The 19,534-nt window shown below is 43.4% G+C and overlaps 2 protein-coding genes and 1 long non-coding RNA gene across 11 annotated transcripts; 1 reads left to right on the forward strand and 2 right to left on the reverse strand.

Annotated features, from left to right (window-relative positions):
* Positions 1 to 86: 86 nt before the first annotated feature.
* Positions 87 to 13,564, forward strand: LOC112561774. 7 transcript variants are annotated; one of them, XM_025234487.1, is made up of 16 exons: positions 87 to 764; positions 2,543 to 2,970; positions 3,783 to 4,008; positions 4,325 to 5,392; positions 6,346 to 6,456; positions 6,952 to 7,084; positions 7,462 to 7,569; positions 8,100 to 8,149; positions 8,392 to 8,563; positions 8,863 to 9,119; positions 9,403 to 9,551; positions 10,336 to 10,498; positions 10,748 to 10,900; positions 11,476 to 11,808; positions 12,148 to 12,300; positions 12,468 to 13,564. In XM_025234487.1, the coding sequence occupies exons 2-16, from the start codon at positions 2,776 to 2,778 to the stop codon at positions 12,833 to 12,835; spliced, it is 3,639 nt and encodes a 1,212-aa protein (XP_025090272.1). In that variant the 5' UTR covers positions 87 to 764; positions 2,543 to 2,775; the 3' UTR covers positions 12,836 to 13,564. The 7 variants fall into 7 exon arrangements, 6 of the variants coding, with proteins under 6 accessions (XP_025090272.1, XP_025090269.1, XP_025090270.1 ...); XM_025234484.1 differs by having other exon boundaries at positions 87 to 753; positions 1,421 to 2,970; XM_025234485.1 differs by having other exon boundaries at positions 87 to 753.
* On the reverse strand, positions 7,197 to 10,367 carry LOC112561785. Of its 3 annotated transcripts, none has more exons than XR_003098722.1 (5): positions 10,264 to 10,367; positions 9,798 to 10,018; positions 8,931 to 9,163; positions 8,432 to 8,551; positions 7,197 to 7,465 (listed from the first exon to the last, which is right to left on the reverse strand). It is a non-coding gene; the product is annotated as an uncharacterized LOC112561785 (long non-coding RNA). The 3 variants fall into 3 exon arrangements; XR_003098723.1 differs by having other exon boundaries at positions 10,276 to 10,359; XR_003098721.1 differs by having other exon boundaries at positions 9,798 to 10,317.
* Positions 13,565 to 15,187: 1,623 nt separating the features above from the next.
* On the reverse strand, positions 15,188 to 17,300 carry LOC112561784 (ubiquitin-conjugating enzyme E2 variant 2-like). Its single transcript, XM_025234504.1, has one exon. The coding sequence runs from the start codon at positions 17,255 to 17,257 to the stop codon at positions 16,829 to 16,831; it is 429 nt and encodes a 142-aa protein (XP_025090289.1). The 5' UTR covers positions 17,258 to 17,300; the 3' UTR covers positions 15,188 to 16,828.
* Positions 17,301 to 19,534: the final 2,234 nt, after the last annotated feature.

A 19,534-nucleotide genomic window follows, 5' to 3' on the forward strand; every position in this document is an offset into this window, starting at 1 on the left:
ACTCTTAGAGTTTGTGGCATTTCTGCACAGAACGTGTTTTTACAGATGGTACATTGTGAAGTGAGTATAATGCTTGAGTCGCCATTGTGTATGAGTGTGTGTACGTGCGTGCTCGCGCAGGTTGTGTTATGCACGAGTGCATTTGGTGTGGTGTTGGGTTCAGTGGCATTGCTAAGAGCAATAGGTCAGAGGACACTAGCCGCATGATAGTGTCCGACCCGTCGTATGGGTGGCCGTGCGTCAGCCCGTGGAACGTCAGACGCCGAGCTGCTATCCTGGCGTCAGCGGGTGTGACGCCCTCGGACTTACAAACAAGCTCGTGACGCGCTGTGCGGACTGGGGGCGTGGCTGTCAGCCGGGTGTGGTCCCAGACACCCCTTGGTGCTCAGTCTTGGACCACCCGAGGAGGTGGGAGGTGAGCTGTTTGTCGTGCAGACCGGCGCCATGTTACGGTCACCTTGTCGAAACTCGGAGACAGACGTCTTAGGCATTATGTTTTATCAACGAGTTCAAAAAAATAATTCATGACTTGTGATACACATCTCCGAGGGATCCTGGAAAGTCCCTGGTGAGTCTGCCATATGATGTTGATTGACAGTCCAGCTGCACTCTTCAGCATCGTCAGCCGAGAGGAAACACTTGCAGCTGACTGGTACTAACGGACTCGTTGGTGGACTCCTCGGGCATGGTGACCCCATGGCAATGACAACACCGCCACTGGGATGCCAAACGTCACAAGAAGAGACTCGTAAGGTGAGAAACAGGTAAGTCTCGCTACTATGCCACTTTTGCTCGGTCCCGGTAGGTGGCATAGTAGGGAGATTTGACTGTACACGGTTACTTATGTATACGGGTGGCGGATTGAGCAGGGTGTAAACTCTACAACGCGATCAGTGGTTTATGAGTCGTCCTTCATTATCCATATACTTGTGTCTTCCTTCCAACTCTTGCCTGTCGCTAATGGAGTTATTTGAGGCATTCACAAAGCATGAACGGCCTCACATACAAACATCTATCATCCACACGGTGACATACATGCAGGGAACCGGACTCAAGCAGGGCGATACGGTTGGTGGCCAGTTGTTGGCCTCATGCCTTGTTTACAACTTGTCTGTAGGTGTTGACAACATCAAGTTTAATTCAGAGTAAGTTAGCTTGTTGTTATGTCTCGTAACCCCTGACCTCAAGTGATTTCCAAGCATTATTGTCAGTGTTTATTACCTTCAGTAACCTGTCACTGTCATTATTGTCAACAGGTCTGTGTTATCAAAAGAAAAATCCCTGGGAAGTGACCAAACCAATATATCTTGCTTGTTTTGTTTATTTTTAATCGTGTTCTATGAAGATTATCCTAAAACACCGCCAGTAGGACCGTTGACAGAGATCATCCCATTTTGTCTTGCTCTCTCTCTCTCTCCAGTCTGCTGTATGCTCCACGTTTTAAAAAGGGAAAGTGTACAGGCCAGCTGTGAAATGAGAGAATAAATCAGTTTTTTTCGAGAGCCTCGGCAGTGGTTCGTGTGTCACACCCAGGGGAGGAGCGGGGACACAGAAAGAACTGTTACCTGTCCACCGCCCACCTCAGTACCAAAGGTCTTTTGAATTTCAAAATAACAAGATGGCAGGTGACTTTTGAGCACAGGCCAAGGACAGCCAGTTTCTCGCACTGTCCTGAAATACACGACCTACAATCCTGACGACGGTTACTTCTGTGCTTGGCATGATGGGAAATGTTCAACAAGGCACCCGTCAGCTTCGCTCCACTGACCTGATTCGCAAGACGGTTTGTCTGCCTGTACCTGATCTCATCCACAAACACCATCAGTGTCATAGACTTGGTCTGTCACTGAGCTGGTAGCCTGGTACATCAACTCCAGTGGCACCGAACTCTGGCTCTTTAGTAAGGTTTTTCTAACAAATGCAAGATAAACAAACTCACAAATAAATGCCGCTGGTTGTGGTGAAGGCTGTGAGGCGTGACAACTCCTGTCAAGTTTTAGTTTAGGATGAAAAGCAGCCAGGGAGTCAGTGCACTTCTTGTGACAGCCAAACATTGAGAGAAATGATCAGGCTTCACAACCTGTCTGTCTGAATACTTATGTTGTGCACATCTTGGGCTACCACGAAAGTAGCCAGCGCTAAATCTGACAAAAGTCATTGAGCTCATGTCCACTGGGACCACTTCCGGTAGAAGGCAATTAAAGTTGTCAACAACTCTTTACATGCACGCTCCTCTGGTATTGTTGTTTTTACACGTGACTGATTTTGACATCCTCTCGTCAGCAACTCTGTCTGATACAACTACACAGCCCTACCGACTATTCTCACACCTGTATGTTCGCAGTTCTCTGTCGTATTTACACTGGCTGCATGGGTCGCTGGTCAAAATGTCGGCAAATGCTTGTCAACATCTCCAAGTACAAAGACGCCGCATAGGGCCATGGGATGTGTAGCAGCTGCACCCTCGGAGATGTATAGGTCCTAAGTAAGACTACAACTCCATGGAGCTGACTCCTGAGGTTCTCTGTTGGTGTATTTGTAGATGATGCCTGCAGATGACTTGTCGCACGGAGAGAGGTCAGCTTGATGTATCGGAAAGCCTTTCACGAGGTCATCAGGCGTCATCTTGCAAGTCCCGCTAACTGAAATATGTGTCGAGTATGCTGACCGGAAGTGTCTCCAGCTGCTGTTGAAGACTGCTCATCTGTCTTCTGTTTTCAAGTCGTTAGAAATCAAGGCAAGAACGGCTGTTCTATCTGTCGTCGGGTCCCCCAGATGGCGTTTCACGTTTTCTCCTGCTGCACTTCATTTTTCCTGCTGCTACAGCTTCCGGCTGTGTGCGTGACGTGCGGCGGAAGTCACGTGGTCAGGCAAAAGCAGCCGCTCAGCCTCACGTCGCCCAACTACGGCCTGGGCCCGTACCCGCACCGTAGCAACTGCGTGTGGCAGGTGACAGCAGACGGGAACCAGGTGAGACTTTGTCTTCTAGTCTGGACTGAAAGAGTTACAGCGAAAACCTTCGTTTCTGTCTGTCTGTCTGTCTGTCTGTCTGTCTATCTGTCCGTCCGTCCGTCCCTTACACCCTGTCTGTCTACAATAATCAGTCGCAATGTTTCTCTCGTGCATTTCAACAAAACCTCTTTTTGAGATTCCCTTCAGACATACATAAAAATATAAAATAACATTTGTTAACAAAATACACAGTTTACTTACATATTTACACACAAATAAACTATATGCAGTATACACTCATATAGAGACGAGTGTATAATTCACACGTACACGCACGTTATGACCTGGTGGGGGTGCACGTGCGACATAGCGATTGAAACGACACTTTGAACAGCACCACAGGCACTGTATGAAGCATCACTGGAAGCCAGTGAGTGTATGGAGTCTCCTCGGAGTGCCCCACCCCACCATCTGTCATCCCTTTCCCAGTCGCTCCGCCAACCACATCAGAGAGCGACGGCTGCTTCCCCTACGACACGGATGCCGAGCTCTGTCCCAGTCCATGGCCACCACGTGACATGTGCCCTCTAAAAGCCTATCCACAAGGACCGTTAATTATTTAAGGGTACTGTGGCTGGGGACAGGGGGTCATTTTTAGTCAATTTTCATGCCCCACTTCACATGACGGACATCTCATTAACCAGCATGGTCCCCCCTTGTATGTATGTACTGGTTCTACTGTACACCTATCTTAGTCAGACATTTCATTATCCAAGTTTGTATTGCACTGAGTGTTTTGACGCTGCTGTAAGGCTGACGTGTCCTTTCAGCCACTGACCCTGACCTTCTGGACTATTGATATAGAGGGACATCCTGCCTGCTTTTTTGACTACCTGGTAGTCTACACCAGTGGTTGTGGGGCATCGTTTCCCATGAGGCTCTGCGGACATTTTCTTCCAAAATCATTGACGTCGCTGTCAGGACAGATTTGCATCAGATTTTTCTCGGACGATGCAGTCAACCTGTCAGGGTTCAACCTCACAATAGAAGTTCACGGTAAGTTTATAGCTCATTCAACATAATATTAAGTCCTCTGGTGATTTTGTGGAAGGAGCTGCAATCTTTGCTGGTCTTTATGACACTGGTGCTTGATTATTACTGGTTTTACCGTGTACTGCCCCTTGTCATGAGGCACTGGTTAACGTGGCACACTGCGTGACATGACACATGCAAGCAAAGGCTGAGTAGTCAACACTAACAGGTATCATGAATGAAAGACATGAAAGACTTATTTAATGAGGACGTCTCAGACGCAGGTATCACGAGAGGAACATCAAACAAGACTTATTTAGAGAGGATGAATTTGTTGTAGGATCTTCTACGAGGCCTTCCATAGCACCGCCAGCCGACGTGAAGGCGACGTTGTCAGCTGCTTCAGCAACGACGGACCACAGCGATGTCACCTGGTTGTCGCGACCTTCACCTTTCATCCAGGCCACTTCTGTACAACCAACGACAGGACAAGTCACTTTGACAGGACTGACAGTCACCAACACAGACACAAATCCAGCTGTGCCAATCACCATCGCAGACTCACATCCAGCGATGCCATCTACTATAGACACTCCCCTACCTGTGATAGTCAGCACCACAAATACACATCCAGTTGTGTCAGTACCCACTATAGACACTCACCTACCTGTGACAGTCACCACCACAGGTACACATCCAGTCTCTGCTACAGACACACATCCAGCTGTGTCAGTACCCGCTGGAGACACTCACCTACCTGTGACAGTCACCACCACAGGTACACATCCAGTTGTGTCAGTACCCACTGTAGACACTCACCTACCTGTGACAGTCACCACCACATCTACACATCCAGTCTCTGCTACAGACACACATCCAGCTGTGTCAGTACCCACTATAGACACTCACCTACCTGTGACAGTCACCACCACATCTACACATCCAGTCTCTGCTACAGACACACATCCAGCTGTGTCAGTACCCACTATAGACACTCACCTACCTGTGACAGTCACCACCACAGACACACATCCGGCTGTGTCAGTGCCCACTATAGACACTCACCTACCTGTGACAGTCACCACCACATCTACACATCCAGTCTCTGCTACAGACACACATCCAGCTGTGTCAGTACCCACTATAGACACTCACCTACCTGTGACAGTCACCACCACAGACACACATCCGGCTGTGTCAGTGCCCACTATAGACACTCACCTACCTGTGACAGTCACCACAGGTACACATCCAGTCTCTGCTACAGACACACATCCAGCTGTGTCAGTACCCACTGTATGTCCGGCGGGGAGCGTGCAGTGTGCTGGCGGCACGTGCATTCCACGTCAGTGGCTGTGTGACGGCGAGCGTGACTGTCCCGAGAACGACGACGAGAGTTCAACGTGCAGTAAGTCACGTGATACCGTGCTGGTCACCCTACGTGTTGTTACAGTAGCAGTTCGTGCAGTATGTAGCAGTATTTACAGTGTGTAGCAGTATTTACAGCATGTGATAGTACCGCAGGCTGTGGCATTATTTACAGTGTGTAGCAGTATTTATAACATGTGATAGTACCGCAGGCTGTGGCATTATTTACAGTGTGTAGCAGTATTTATAACATGTGATAGTACCGCAGGGTGTGGCAGTATTTACAGTGTGTAACAGTATCTGGAGCGTGTAGCAGTATTTCCCGCAATGCTACAAAATACAGCGCCTCGTTGCCAGTAAGAAACAAAAGACCATCAGGTACAAACACAGTTACAAAGGGTTATGATAACAGTAAACAGTAAACACAGTTGAAATCAATAAAACTTTTTATTTCATCATTTTTAAGCACACGTCCCGCCTGATGATTGAACAATCCTTGATTCCCCTAAACCTGCATCAGGCATCAGGTGTCAGGTGTCGGGTGTCAGGTTCTGTCTGCTTCTCGCCTCCAGCTTCTGTGAGTGTTACTCTGGTGCTCCATAGAGAGCGGGATGTGGCCGGCCAGCCAATTAATTAATTAATTTAGCCCCAACCTTTGGTCCAAGCTGGCCCCCAGACACTACTGGGCACCAACACACACCCACCATTGTAGCCAAGACAGAAATATTAGACTACCGTCGTGTTTGCCGAGTGGCTGGTAGGCTGAGCACTCGGTGCCAGGTCCCAGACATCGTCCAAGTTATGTGACCGGGGTATAATTCCAGATTTCACGGGTGTTTGAGGCATTGGCTCTAATAGAACTTTGTCCATTAGTCTACTTTTGTTAGCAGCAATTGTTAATATTCCCCAACAGTCATTTTACAACTGTGTCGTGATGTACCCGGTTGTCTTATCTGGGTGTTCAATCAACATCCAACATCTGTCTTGTGGCAGGAACATGCGACGAGGAGCACTTGCAGTGCCATGACGACAGCTGTGTGCCATGGAATGAAGTTTGTGATGGCACAGCTCAGTGCACACACGGCGAGGACGAGGCAACATGCAGTGAGGAGCTTTTCCTGCCAAAATATCTTGTTGCAAAATGTGTGTAGAATATCCACAGGACTGCCTACCCCACAGAACGATGAGCTGGTTACTCGCTTTGCTAGTTTAGCGGCCTCAGAGCAAGAATACCTGCCATCTCAGACAGCATTTTGGTCATCAAAGTCTGTGTACAAAAGTTCTCATCGCTGCACATTGTATGGCTACATCTTTCCCTCGAAGCCTTTGCCTTCATGAAGGAAAGATGCCAGACCGGAGGGGATGGATGGCAGTGGAAGTAACAACAGACAGGTTACCGCTCGTAACTATAATCCCAAATCCCCATAACTCAGAGATTCCACTTGACAGTACATTGTAGAAACATTCAATCTCTTTAAGATTATGTTACTAAATGAAGGCTAAGGTCTAAACATCAGCTCACTCACTTATTTACACGTATGTCTTGTTATCAGCAGAATTCGACAGTTTCCATGCTAAGAACTATGGTCTCTATAACAGTGCAGGTCTCAGCAAGCGGTGTCCTTCAGGTTCAAAGGGAGGGACGCTGGTTTGAGGTGTGTGCTCCAGATGTGACTGATGATACAGCATTAGAGAGATTTGCAGTCAGTGCTTGTACTGCAGCACACCTGGGGTGAGTCTGGTGACCTGTCACGGATGTTTCTGTTTGTATGAAATTCACCCACGCATTCGTTCAGACACTTGCCCGTTCTTTTGCTCAAAAACTCAAGTTCAAACCAAGCCTGTCTCCTGTAGACTCTGTCTAATTTAATTGTCTTAATTATAACATTCTTAATTATAACGCTCACTATAACTTCACAATTCAGAAAAACAAAACTCTCGCTCCCACAACAAAATAACAGTAGCCCCCATTGTTAACAGATTGTAAAATCAAACTCAACAGCCTCGCTTCCAACTGTTCTGAAAGTCCCTCAACAGGATACATCTAAGTCCACTGATGACTGCAGACCTGGGGTTCCTCTCTGTATTCACTGTGCTTCTTTCTTTCAGAGACCTGTTGTGGTTTAACAAAACAACTGTGCACATGGACTCATTGATTGCACTAACATTGAATGACATAGAACTGTATGCTTTGGGCCAAGGGTTTGCTCAGCTCAGGTATGAATATGGAGAATTTTTTTAAGTTTTTTTCCATGCTCAGTTGTTATGAAAAGTGGTGCACTGTCCAGTTTAGATGTCATGCAGCTAACTATGTATTCAACAATTGTATGGCAGTTGAAAGAACGGAAAATGTAGCATAGGGGCAGAGGCTTGCTTGAGCTGTTTTGCATTACAAAATGTTTTCGTCTTTGCATGTTTATCTTTAAACATACTGTATTAGAAATCCGCTTCCCTAACAAAATAAGTCAAGAAGCTTTAACATAGTTATATAATAAAATAGGTCAATAAATGAATATAGTTACATAAAAATAAGTCAATAAATCAACAGTTACATGAAAATAGGCCAATACATTGGCAGTGTATACAGCATCCTTGTTTGATTAAGAAACTAAGATTTGTAAAATTCTGAAAAATCTTTGAGACAAGCAAACGACTTTTAGACGGCTCAGAATTGTACAGAAGCCTTATATTTCCCTAATCAGAAGAATAAATCTTGACTGACTTTTACATGAAAGGTTTATTTTCAGGTTTTCTTGTCCTAACAGTCAGGCCCTTGCTTTGGCATGTGCAGAGAAAGGTATGTAACAAAAACCTGAAAGCTTTAAATAGTGTGTCTAGATAAACTGTGAATTATAGTCACTGTGGCATAATCAATTGTTTACTTGACTTTATGCACAAATTGTAATGGGAGCTACAGATGGAAGATAGAGATGACAGCAACAGTCGAATATTATTATAACAATGTGTTTAATGTTTGTGCATAAATGCTAGATAGATATCTATCTATACTTATGTCTATGTGTATCTGTGTATATCAAGCATGTGGTCACTCTGGTGGACATCTGGCCCAGCTACACACCATGGGTAGAGCAGAGTCTGTGGAGGGTGAATGGCCCTGGATGGTGGCCATCACAGCTGGAGGTAGTTTTCTGTGTGGGGGGTCTCTAGTTGCTGACCAGTGGGTCATGACTGCTGGACACTGTGTATACAAGTAAGGCATTGTGTCTTACAGAGCAAATAACTATCACATACCCTTCTCTGCTGGTGCAGTAGTAAGCGACTTTCACAGATAACGAAAATGACATATTTGAATATTGCAAGCTTTGTTTAGAATAACTAACAAATGCTGAAAAAAGAAAATAAGTCAATACTTTCTGATCAGTCCAGATATTTATCAAACCTTTTACTCACAAAATTTATGGCATTTTTTTGGCTAACATAACTTTTAAGTTCCCATTTTTGCTTATCTTCAGTCTTTCTTGTGTTAACGAAGCAAGGATTTTATCTCAGCCTCATCAACACACCAGAGCAGCTGACTGTTGTCTCTGGCCGTGTGAAGCTTGGTGAAAGCAACTCACCTGAGACAGGAGTGTCCGAGGTCGTCTTGCACCCAGCCTACAACTTCATCTACAATGCTGACATAGCCCTCCTGAGACTTCATCAGCCTCTGAATTTCACCTCTGTGCAACATTCCATTTGCCTTCCACGCCGACAACGCACGTGGAGTTCCACCATTCCTTGCTACGTCACAGGCTGGGGCATCTCAGGTACGAACAGGTATAGCAGGTGAGCGAGGTGTGTTATGATCAAGCTAGCGTGAAAAGAAGAAGAAGAAAAAAAAGCAGGAGGTAAGAGACATCTGCCGATGAGCGGCTAAGGTGGAATAATCTAGACTTTGACTACAGGTGTCTGTAATGTTCATGTTCGGCCTCTGCAATGCCTTTTGTCCTCGGTCCGTACAGGGATTAATCTTCATCTATATTATTCAATAGATGTCGTGCATTTTGGTGTTACACATACTGTACAATACACGTGTTTGGTGTGTGCTAGATGTGAACAAGAGCAAACTGTCCCCTGTACTACAACATGCCAAGGTTGTGGTGTGGGAGCAGACCAAGTGCCAGACTGTTTATTCTTCTCGTCTTACATCCTCCATGATCTGTGCTGGCTACGAGAATGGACAAATAGATGCCTGTAAGGTATGTCATACACTTCTTGAAACTAGATAAAGAAAACTTCTCCAAGTGCGATGTTTAAAGTTGTATATTTGGCTGTATACCAGTGGACAAATTCTCCAGCCTAACAAAAGACGGTGGACCGTGGTGAAAATATGGATGGAGAGATCATTGCTGTTGTCACTGTTGTTATTATGATGTGGAGCTGCCGTTTTTGGAGAGGGTGGTTCCAAATTAGTACTTGAAGCTGTTTACCTCTCAGCGTCATACCCTGTTTATGAAAATCTTCTTTGCCGTTGCCAATGGCTGGGACTTCACCTTTGTCAGTGCTGGTTTCCATTTTAGTCTGTTGGTAAGGTCTTTCAGTTCTCTGTTGGTGCCTGCTGTCAGATCAATGTCGGGTGCACATCACTCTTCCACAGATAGAAACGAACGTGTGGTGGTTGTGGAGGGCCTCTCACACAAAGTTCTCCATAAAGATGTTGAAGATCCTGTGGTGTGAAAACTCCAATTTTATAATCCAGCAGTACTGCAATCTTTCAGCTCTTATATATGAGATGACTTGGGTAAAACCCTCTTTGATGTTGAATTTTTGCATCACATGGCATGGTCTCTCCGGCGTACAAAAATTGCACCGTTTATGGTGTTACTATTATAAAACAAAAAAACTTCTTGTGATTCTGCTATTTCATGGTGCTAAACACACACTAAAGGCAAAGAGGTGAATAATGAAAACCTTCAATGTTACCAATGCCTGACATCCTCACACTGTGGTGTCTCAGGACCAATATGATGGATAATGTTCCAGGGTGATAGTGGGGGACCTTTAGTATGCAGAGACAGTCAGGACACCTGGGTGCAAGTGGGCATTGTCAGCTGGGGAGAAGGATGTGGAGTCCCTGGAAAACCAGGTGTTTACACTCGTGTTGACTCCTTTCAGGACTGGATACAAGAAACTACAGCCAAACCAGGTCAGATTGAGTATTAGTGACTAAAAACTTGGTTACCATTACTTTTTGTTTTAGAACAGCTTAATTTGTAAGCACTTACGAGAAGTGAAAATATGTAACATTCAACAAGGTAAGAAAAGGATGATCACTAAAATGAAAGGCACTATATAAGGATCAAAACTCAAATAAAATGCACTATGTAAGAATCATTGTTAACAGACTAGATAAGAAACAGATGAGAACTAAAGTGAAAGACTATATTTTGTGCAGTGGTTAGTGTCACATGCCAGTTCGAGACACCAGCGGTCTGTGGTTATACAAGCAGGACAAATGTGATGTCATCATTCTTGTGGTCCCGCTCCTCAGCAGGTGCAGCTGAGTTTGACCGGCCTGTTCAAGACCACAGTTTTGGAAACCAGTCAGGTAAGTGAAACATCTTGACATATAATTGGTAGGTATTGTATGCCACTTAATAATACCACTTTGCTGCAGTGAAAGTGTGTATCTGTGTGCTTATTTGTAGGATTAGAGTTCTCAGTTGCCAGGCTGTAGTTGGGGGAAAACCTGGAGTCACACAGGATAGTTGGTCTTGTAAGAAACCTTGGACAGAGAGCTTGTCAAAGTAGCATCATAGAGCTCAGATCAGGGTGAGAGTATCATCAGACAGGATCATTGATCACCACATGATAGAGCTTGTAGCATGCATAGGTGGTATAGCATACGTTAGTATAACCTAGTACTATGTGAGGGGTGGAGAGGTTTTCACATCTGCGTCCTACACCTAGTGTTGGAATATTAGTTTTGTAAGAAGTCGAGTATTATGTCTAGTATTGGAATGTTACTTTGTAAGTAGTATAGAGTATTAAGTTTGCTCAAGCCTGTTTACTTTTCATTTTATGAGAGACACTCAATGCCTTACTCACTTGAAATGCAAGTAGTTATCATGACGATATTACAGTCCTGAAGAAATAACTACAAGAAACTGCTGTGTTCTGCAGGTCACTACATGTTTGCCCATGTGAAAAGTGACAACTTGTTCCAGACCAGCACACTTCTAACGCCAGAAATACAGGTGCATTCGGTGGCATGTCTGACGTTTTACATTGCCTTTCATAGCACAGATGCCAGTCTCACAGTTATGGCAGTGGGCGGCAGTGACAACCATACACAACAACTAGTGTACCTGAGAAAGGGCTTTCCTGACTGGTCACTAGTGGAGGTTGAAGTGTTTGGCTGGGTTCAACAGGTAGCATTTGTGGTGACTGCTGGAACGCAGACCAGCGGAGGGGTGGGGATTGATGATGTCAGCATTCAAAATAATCTGTGCACAGGTGAGTTTTGTAACTTGTAAAGGATGCTTTTAAACAGGTGCAAGTATCTTGAAGGATATTGGATATCTCCAACATTTAAAATTTTTACTTTTGACTTTCTGAAGTTTGAAATGTTTTCCAGATAATGGTCATGCTAGAAAAAAACTGTTTCATGAGTGATGAAACTAATAATTTACATTAAAAAAAACTTTTTATATTGTGCAATCTCTTGTATGCAGCAACAGTGAATGTTGAAGTGTGTATCTATGTGTATATGTGCATGTTTATAGTCAACTAGAACTAGACTGTTACATTTATTTGTGCTTGGACTCTGTCTAGCTTTAAAAAATTTGTTTTCAGATTCTCAGAAACTAGCCTGTGACTTCAATGATGGGTCACTTTGCTCTTACAGCCAAGGCACCAAGAACCAATTCTACTGGACCATGCAAGAAATAAAGTTGATAATAGCAACAAATGGCAGTTCTACTGCAACAGACACGAGTGTACAGACTGGTAATACTAGTGACATGCCTAACCTAGCCAAAGCAAGTTTCATTGCCATGTGATGTAACTTTTAAGACAATATTTCTTGTGATATAAAAACAATCATACATTTCATTAGTGAAATCATGTAATTTTTCAGGAAAGCAGAATGTGATAGATCCCTAATCTTTTTCTAGACAGATACATTGAGGCCAGTAGTGGAGATACCTTTGTGGGAGGCGCTGCCACCTTGGTGTCCCCACTGATGACCTCAGCTGTTCCACGGTGCCTGCACTTCAAGTACAGAATAGTACCAGCATACAGCATCTCGCTGTCCATCTGCCGGCTCAGTTTTAGCAATGAATATGAGTTTGTGGACTGTAGCACATGGACTCGATCGAGCAGTCCTAACAGTGACTGGACACAAGGTCAAGCAGTAATTCCACCGTCTAGTTATCCATATGCTGTTGTCTTTCAAGCAAAACAGAGCTTCAGGCAGGGCACTGTAAGCATTGATGACATTGCAAAGGTGGATGGTGAATGTAGAACTTACAATAGTAGCTGATCTATATCATAAAGGCATAACCTTTTCTTGTAAAAAGATACGGGTGAGTGTGTGTGCTTGCAAGGTAAAGTGTAAGTGGTTTCTAATTCATTGTGTTTTACTTCCTGCAAATCAACATCAGTTTAAGTACCAAGATACACTTTTTACAGATTTTGCACAATTTCTCTCTGGTAAGTGTTGATGAGGCTGAAGCAGTTTACTCAGCTGCTACCCCACTGAGCACCACACCATAATCAAGCATGGTTATTGTTGAGGGCTTATTTTCACAAGGTATACCCAACCAACCTCCAATGGCTGAAGTTGAATATGCTTTATACTCTTAAACTGACAGCTGGTAAGCACATTGCCAATAAGTTTACCAGCAGCTGGTAATCTTGATATCAGTTACAAGGGTAACATCTTAAGAATAGCTAAGTTTCTCTGATTTTTCCTGACAGATAGTGGAATCAGTGGTGACTACAGACTTTTCCACTGTTCTGAGAAATAAAGGCTTTCACATATTTTAATTTAAAAATAGAATTTGTCATTTTGGATTTAAGCAGTTTGTGGTGGACAGCTGTGTTAGGTCTGATGAAAAGTTATTAATCACAGTACCAAGAGTGAAAAACTTTAGTAACCCCAGGACATACATCTCATGTCACATGATCAGGGGCTATGGCCCTACGTGACCAGAGCAATGGCTCCATATGACCTGCTGGCTGCAGTTTCAACGAATGTAACCAGACTGGGCTGGAGACTTACACGAACAAGCTAGTGGCAGGTGACAGTGATGACCAAGTGGTTGGAAAGACTGGACATGACGATTCAGCGACGTCTCAAGAATATCATTTTGTTCATTCCCATGACTGGCACTGACCAATGGTCCGCCCATACTGGCCATCAGGTAGATTGGACAGCTGCACTTTCTAATAGTTTAACTGACTCTCATACTGACAGATCTGCTAATGGCTTTTATCTAACAAAGATGACCACAAATTGCTGCCATTGCTTAGTGTTGGTGGAAGCTAGAAAAATGATCACACATCTTCCTACCTGATACCGTCCACCCTTACAAGGTAGACAGCATAAACTGATCTTGAAAGGTTAGTGCATTAACCTTTGACTGATGAAAAAAACCTGTTAAAAAGAGATCCCAAGTTTTATATTTACTTATTGGCTTATCAAAATAGAACAAGAATTTTCTCCTCTACCTTCTGCATCAAAACACTGACACAATCACAAAAGCAGTGGTTGCAACACTTACGATAATCAGCAATCTCAATAGTTTTAACAAAACTCTGGGTAAGAAAGCAAATGTTTTAACATTTTTGTGGACACTACCGTCATCTTAATAATAGACAAATAATAGACTGCAATCATTTCCATTTGTGCTTGACATGCACACCCATCTATGCATTCTCTACAGTGCATGCATGATTCCTTCAGGTAGCTTTCATCCGAGGACTTACCCCTTGGCAGCACAGGAAGGACTCTGCAAAATGTTGCTTAGCAGGGTTTTCTTTCTTGTCAGACATCTTTCTTCATGCAGTTATGTCTGTATCAACATTTTAATGAACAGCTAAAATAACCATAATTGGATAGCTGCTGCTTATGACTAAGCTCATATTAATTTTGTTAACTTTAAAAGCTATATCTTGATCATATTAACAATGCCAATTTCCTGCACATACTGCTAGAAGTTTTCCAACTGCACAATCATGATCATCCTTTAATCATGCTGACTTTAAATGACCAGTCTCATCACTCAATGACACTGATCTTTCTATTGCACACATTGCTAACAATCTCTGCCATTTTGCTAATGTCTGGGTTAAAGACAAAGGACTCACCCCTACTTGTTGGCTCTTTAGCCATCCACTCTTTCTTGATGTTTATAACCTGTCTCACTGCCATACAGTCTAACTGCTAATGATAAGTCATTGTTTATGGTCCATATTTGTGTGGGATTAATGATATGCCTCAGGAGAAATGGTAGCAAAGTGGTTAGTGTGCTGACATCTGAGCTGAGTGGTGTGCTGGTGGATACCCATGCAGTGCAGCAAGCTTTCCCAAGATGGCAGGAATGGATATCCAACTCCAAAGAGGATTGGGGAAGGAAGTGAGGGAGAGATGGGCACCACCCTCATATGAAAGCTAACCCCCAGAAAGGCAAGATCTGTAACACTTCACTGCCTAACAACCTTAAAAGGTCATGGGAAGACCTTTACCTCAAAGATTTTATATGCCATTTTTGTTTACCTTGACATGTCTGTGATACAGCCTAAATTGTTTGTTGTGAAGGGTTTATACCATGTCTCACTCCAATGTTTAGTGGTTACCATGAACTGTGAACAAAACCATCCAACACTTGTATGAAAGCTGACACACAAATCATTTTAATTACCATGGCATGTTGTTACGCCCATATTTATAAGTAAGAATTGAAATATTCAAGACAGGTCGTGACACATGACATGTTTGAAACCAATGCCTCGCTTGCAAGCAGTAACCAAAAGAGCAAACAGCACAGTTATTCACATATATACATGGCACAGCATGTGAATACACTTTTAGCATTCTGTCCCTAGGACAGCAAGGGAAATTCACTCATCACTACTTTGCTCCACAACTGATGTTACAGTTACAGCAGAATATAAAGGAGTTATTGTTGTCTTGCTATCAACAGCTGGCAAAGACAGAAAGGAAAGCTCTGAATAATGCTCTGAGCTCCAGTAAGCTGTACTTATGACATATACAGCAAGCTTTAGTTTAAAAAAAAAGGGGGGGGGGGCAGAATAAATGGCCATAGTATATAACTTATAAGATGGTTCATTCAACCCTAAGTCTTTCACTGCTTGTAACTTATGCAGCAGCAAAATAATTGAAAATAATATTACCAATACATTGTACAGCATCAGCTCTGCAAAATGTACAATACCAATTTGTGTATTTAGTTACATATAAAAAACTAGAGTTAATAGTCTACTATCTTTTAAAACATCTATGATCTTAAAATGTTAATATCTCGAAATGATGTTTTAATCCCAAACACACTACACCACCAGAACTGAATACTTAACTACAGCAAGAAAGTTAAGGAGAAACTTAGTTAAATACACACACATTCAAAATATTAAAAAAAACAAACAAAAACAAAAACACAATTACAAGAACTGAACAGTTTTCTAAATGAGAGCATAGATAAGGGGGCAAAAAGAAGTAGGTTTACCTTAAGTGGTTTCAGTCCTAGGCAGTTTAACTGAATTGATGTTTTTAAACAAATGAACTAGAAACAAAAATAAAAAATTCTGCAAACACTGTTGGGGAAAATACTCATCTTAGTGTTCAGCATGCTACATAAATGTGGTAAACTGGGGGTGGGTCACAGCAATCTGAATGCTTGCTTCTTTTGCCAAGAGATCTCGGAAAAGATAACTTCAGTAAAATCATGCTATATTGTACTACTTTCAAATGAGAACAAAGTTATCTAATGTTGATATAAAACTAGTTGTTGAAACTGCAAGCAGAACAATTTCAATAACAAATATGCATGAGAAAAGAAACCATGGCGACTAAGGCCCTCAGGTAAAAAAAGGGGAGGAATCATAATTTGATGAAAATCAACCATTACAGAATTGTACATAAAAATAAGGTAAGGTGCAGTCATTGACAATCTGTGGCACAGTTGTACCAAAACTTTGGGTGAACTGTTGAAATGTTACAAACTGCTGTATCATTCTAAAAAAAAAATAATAATAAATTTTCTGATACAGCTTTGGTGGATAAGTGACTGCTGGCATGCTAATACTCACACAGTTTCTGATATTTAGACAGGACTACACAAGATTTCTGACTGGTGATAAGACTTCACATGGCCCGCCGAGATTGGTATTCCTCGTGCTTTGTGTAGTCTTTGATGCTAATATATGACAGCTCATGGTCTAAAATCGTGTCATTTTACGAAAGGCTTGAGCTGAAGCAGGCTTTGGTTTGGTCTTGTTCCCAATAAGAACTTCAGAAAAATGTTTGTCCTTCAGGCGGCTGTGGCACTTTATTTTCCTTCAGTGTCATACACTCACGAATCCCTGCTAAACATGTTTGAATGTTCATGCCTGACGTCCACTGTCGAAGACATGTAACTTTTTTGGGATCCACTACACCCGTCTCTTTGTTGACACAAGACAAATTAATTTTTGTCTGGAACTGAACTGTTGGCGGCATATCTGGGTACCTGTCACCACAATGCAACCTCACAGTGTAAATGCGGTTCTCAAACTGCGTTCTTGGTGGACCTAAAATGGAGCCTGTCCAATGCGAAAGAGTCATATCTTCGTCATCCTCTAGCCCCCAACTAAGAGTACCATCTCCGCCACCCTTTTGGCCTTCTTCAAGCTCATCAAGTAGTCGGAAGTTACGAGGAACAACATAGTCACTGCCCGCCATGTTAGTTTCGTGACTTTCTAGCAATTGTGGGCAGAACGCAAAGACCAGTGATGTCATCACGTTGTGTTGTTCGTTATAGGATCATCTAAAAACTATGACGTATAAGCAAAGAAAATTTCTTGAAACCAAATTAAATTAAAAATACTACACAAAATAAATAAAAGTATACTTTATACAATTGTTTAAACAAAGAATGTGTACCTTCAAAATGTTTTACAGGATGTTTTAATGTTTGTGACGCTACCGTTTTCGTGTGTGCACTATGATAATTGTTTATTGAGCTGGTTCATGTGACATCATCAAAACATGCGTAGAGGACATGGGGGACATGGTCGACATGACCAAAAGGGCACTATAGTGGTACCGCTGGAGTTATCATGAATATTTTTGCCTGGTTTTCATGGTTGGATACTGAAGCGTTAAAGAATTGTGGGTTCACCCTACCCCAACTACCTTAAATTTACTGTACCAGTGGCGTAGGAAGATGTTCGGCGTTGGGGGGGCAAACTCCCTGCTGACAGTGAACAGCGTTCGCACTCGCACATTTCGTAAAAAAGGATGGGGGTTACTGCACGCACGCATGATCTGATCGTCAGAGGTGTTAGAGCCTCCACTTGCCTCAGGGCCCGCTTTTGTGACGGTGATGACCGTCTCCTCTCTACGTTCCCCTACCTTTCTTCAGTTCTTTGCTCTTTGTGAGGAATTACGTCTCAAATATTGGGGGGGCAAAAGGATATTCCTGCCCCCCCTGTATTTTCCTCGGGGGGGGGGGGGGCTGCCCCCCTGGTTCCTACGCCACTGTGTACTTGTACACAGAAACAAAAGCACATTTGATTCGACTGTTGCAGACGACGGATCAATGAACATGCACTTCGATCGATCGACTAGTTTGTCAGTTTCCATGAAAAAAAATTAAGTTTAATGGAGAAAATAATTTTACTGACATTTCTTGTTCAGAAGTGATGTTTCTATTGGCATTTTTTCTTGTTTCCTCTCAGTACATGACAGTACAAAGTCTTTTGAGTGTGGAAGTACGTACAGTACGTGCATGTCCGGTACACATATACGGTACACTGTATTTGAGACGATTCTGCCTTGGATAATTTAATTATTCCGTTAAATAAATATACATTGTAACCGGACTGACCGGCACCCTATCTCTAACTAACACCCTAGCGCCAAATCAGTCCGTTCCTCTTTTGTCGGTACAGGGAAGAGGACGGGAGTTCCCTAGGAGAATTTTTTCTCTCTACTAAAATTCTGGCTCTCGTTAGTCGGGTGCGTCGCCTAGTTCGTAATTGCCTCGCGTTGTGTTCTTTTTCTTTTCCTTCTAAACCTATTTCTGCACGCACCCGAGCTACAGCCGACCTAGGAGCCCACAAAAGACCCTGCTTTACTAACTGCACGTAAAGTGTCCTTTCGGTTGGTGTGTCAGTTTCGCCGGACCTTCTCGTGTGTTCTCTTCTTCTGCTGTGTCACACCTACATACACCGGGACAGTACACACACTAGCACTCGCTGACACTATCACTCACACAAGTACTAAAGTTTAAGACATAAATTTATTCACAAAATATATATATATCTGCCAACAACACGACTACCAAACTAACCAACTACCCAAACTTAAACTAGCCTACCTACCTATTCACCTAGCCGAAACCTAACACCTAACTCCGAGGGGTGGGGAAAGAGACTGAGTGCCACGAGCCGCTTTTACCAGCGGACCAGATGCGTTTCAGCACCTTGGTACTTCTCGCTTGCTCAGCTCGCAGGAGGGAAAAAGGGGGGAAAGAGACTGAGTGACACGAGCCGCTTTTACCAGCGGACCAGATGCGTTTCAGCGCCTTGGTACTTCTCGCTAACTCAGACTCAAAGGGCTCTAGCTACCAGACCCAACAGGACCAGTTCTCGTTCTAAGAGAAAAGGCGCGGACGCTGCTGTGCGCCCGCATTTTGTACAGGGCAGCTTGGGTACTACGTCACCCGCAGTTGCTGCCCTGTCTCGCGCTGCGTGCCGCTCGCGCGACCACGCGTGGGGTGGAAGGGGATGTGGGGTGGAGGGACTGGGCACTGTCAGCGGTACCGCTGACCGAAACTAGCGCCCCCGCTACACTATAAATAAATTCTTGCATGGTAAATAAATTATAAAGAGATGATTCAACAACCACTTGCAAAACAAATTTTGTTCTGGTGTCACAACAGAAATCGTACATATACCCACACACCCATTGCCAAAATTAAGCTGGTTAAAAAAATGCCTAGAAAAATCCAGGATG

This window comes from Pomacea canaliculata, linkage group LG4 (genome assembly GCF_003073045.1).
Source record: "Pomacea canaliculata isolate SZHN2017 linkage group LG4, ASM307304v1, whole genome shotgun sequence".
In the NCBI taxonomy this organism is placed as follows: Eukaryota; Metazoa; Mollusca; class Gastropoda; order Architaenioglossa; family Ampullariidae; genus Pomacea; species Pomacea canaliculata.

Coding starts and splice junctions, on each gene's coding strand:
- LOC112561774 (XM_025234487.1), top strand. CDS start 2,776: ATGGCGTTTCACGTTTTCTCCTGCTGCACTTCATTTTTCCTGCTGCTA. Junction 4,009..4,324: donor CCTCACAATAGAAGTTCACG/GTAAGTTTATAG, acceptor AATTTGTTGTAG/GATCTTCTACGAGGCCTTCC. Junction 5,393..6,345: donor CGACGAGAGTTCAACGTGCA/GTAAGTCACGTG, acceptor GTCTTGTGGCAG/GAACATGCGACGAGGAGCAC.
- LOC112561784 (XM_025234504.1), bottom strand. CDS start 17,257: ATGGCGGGCAGTGACTATGTTGTTCCTCGTAACTTCCGACTACTTGAT.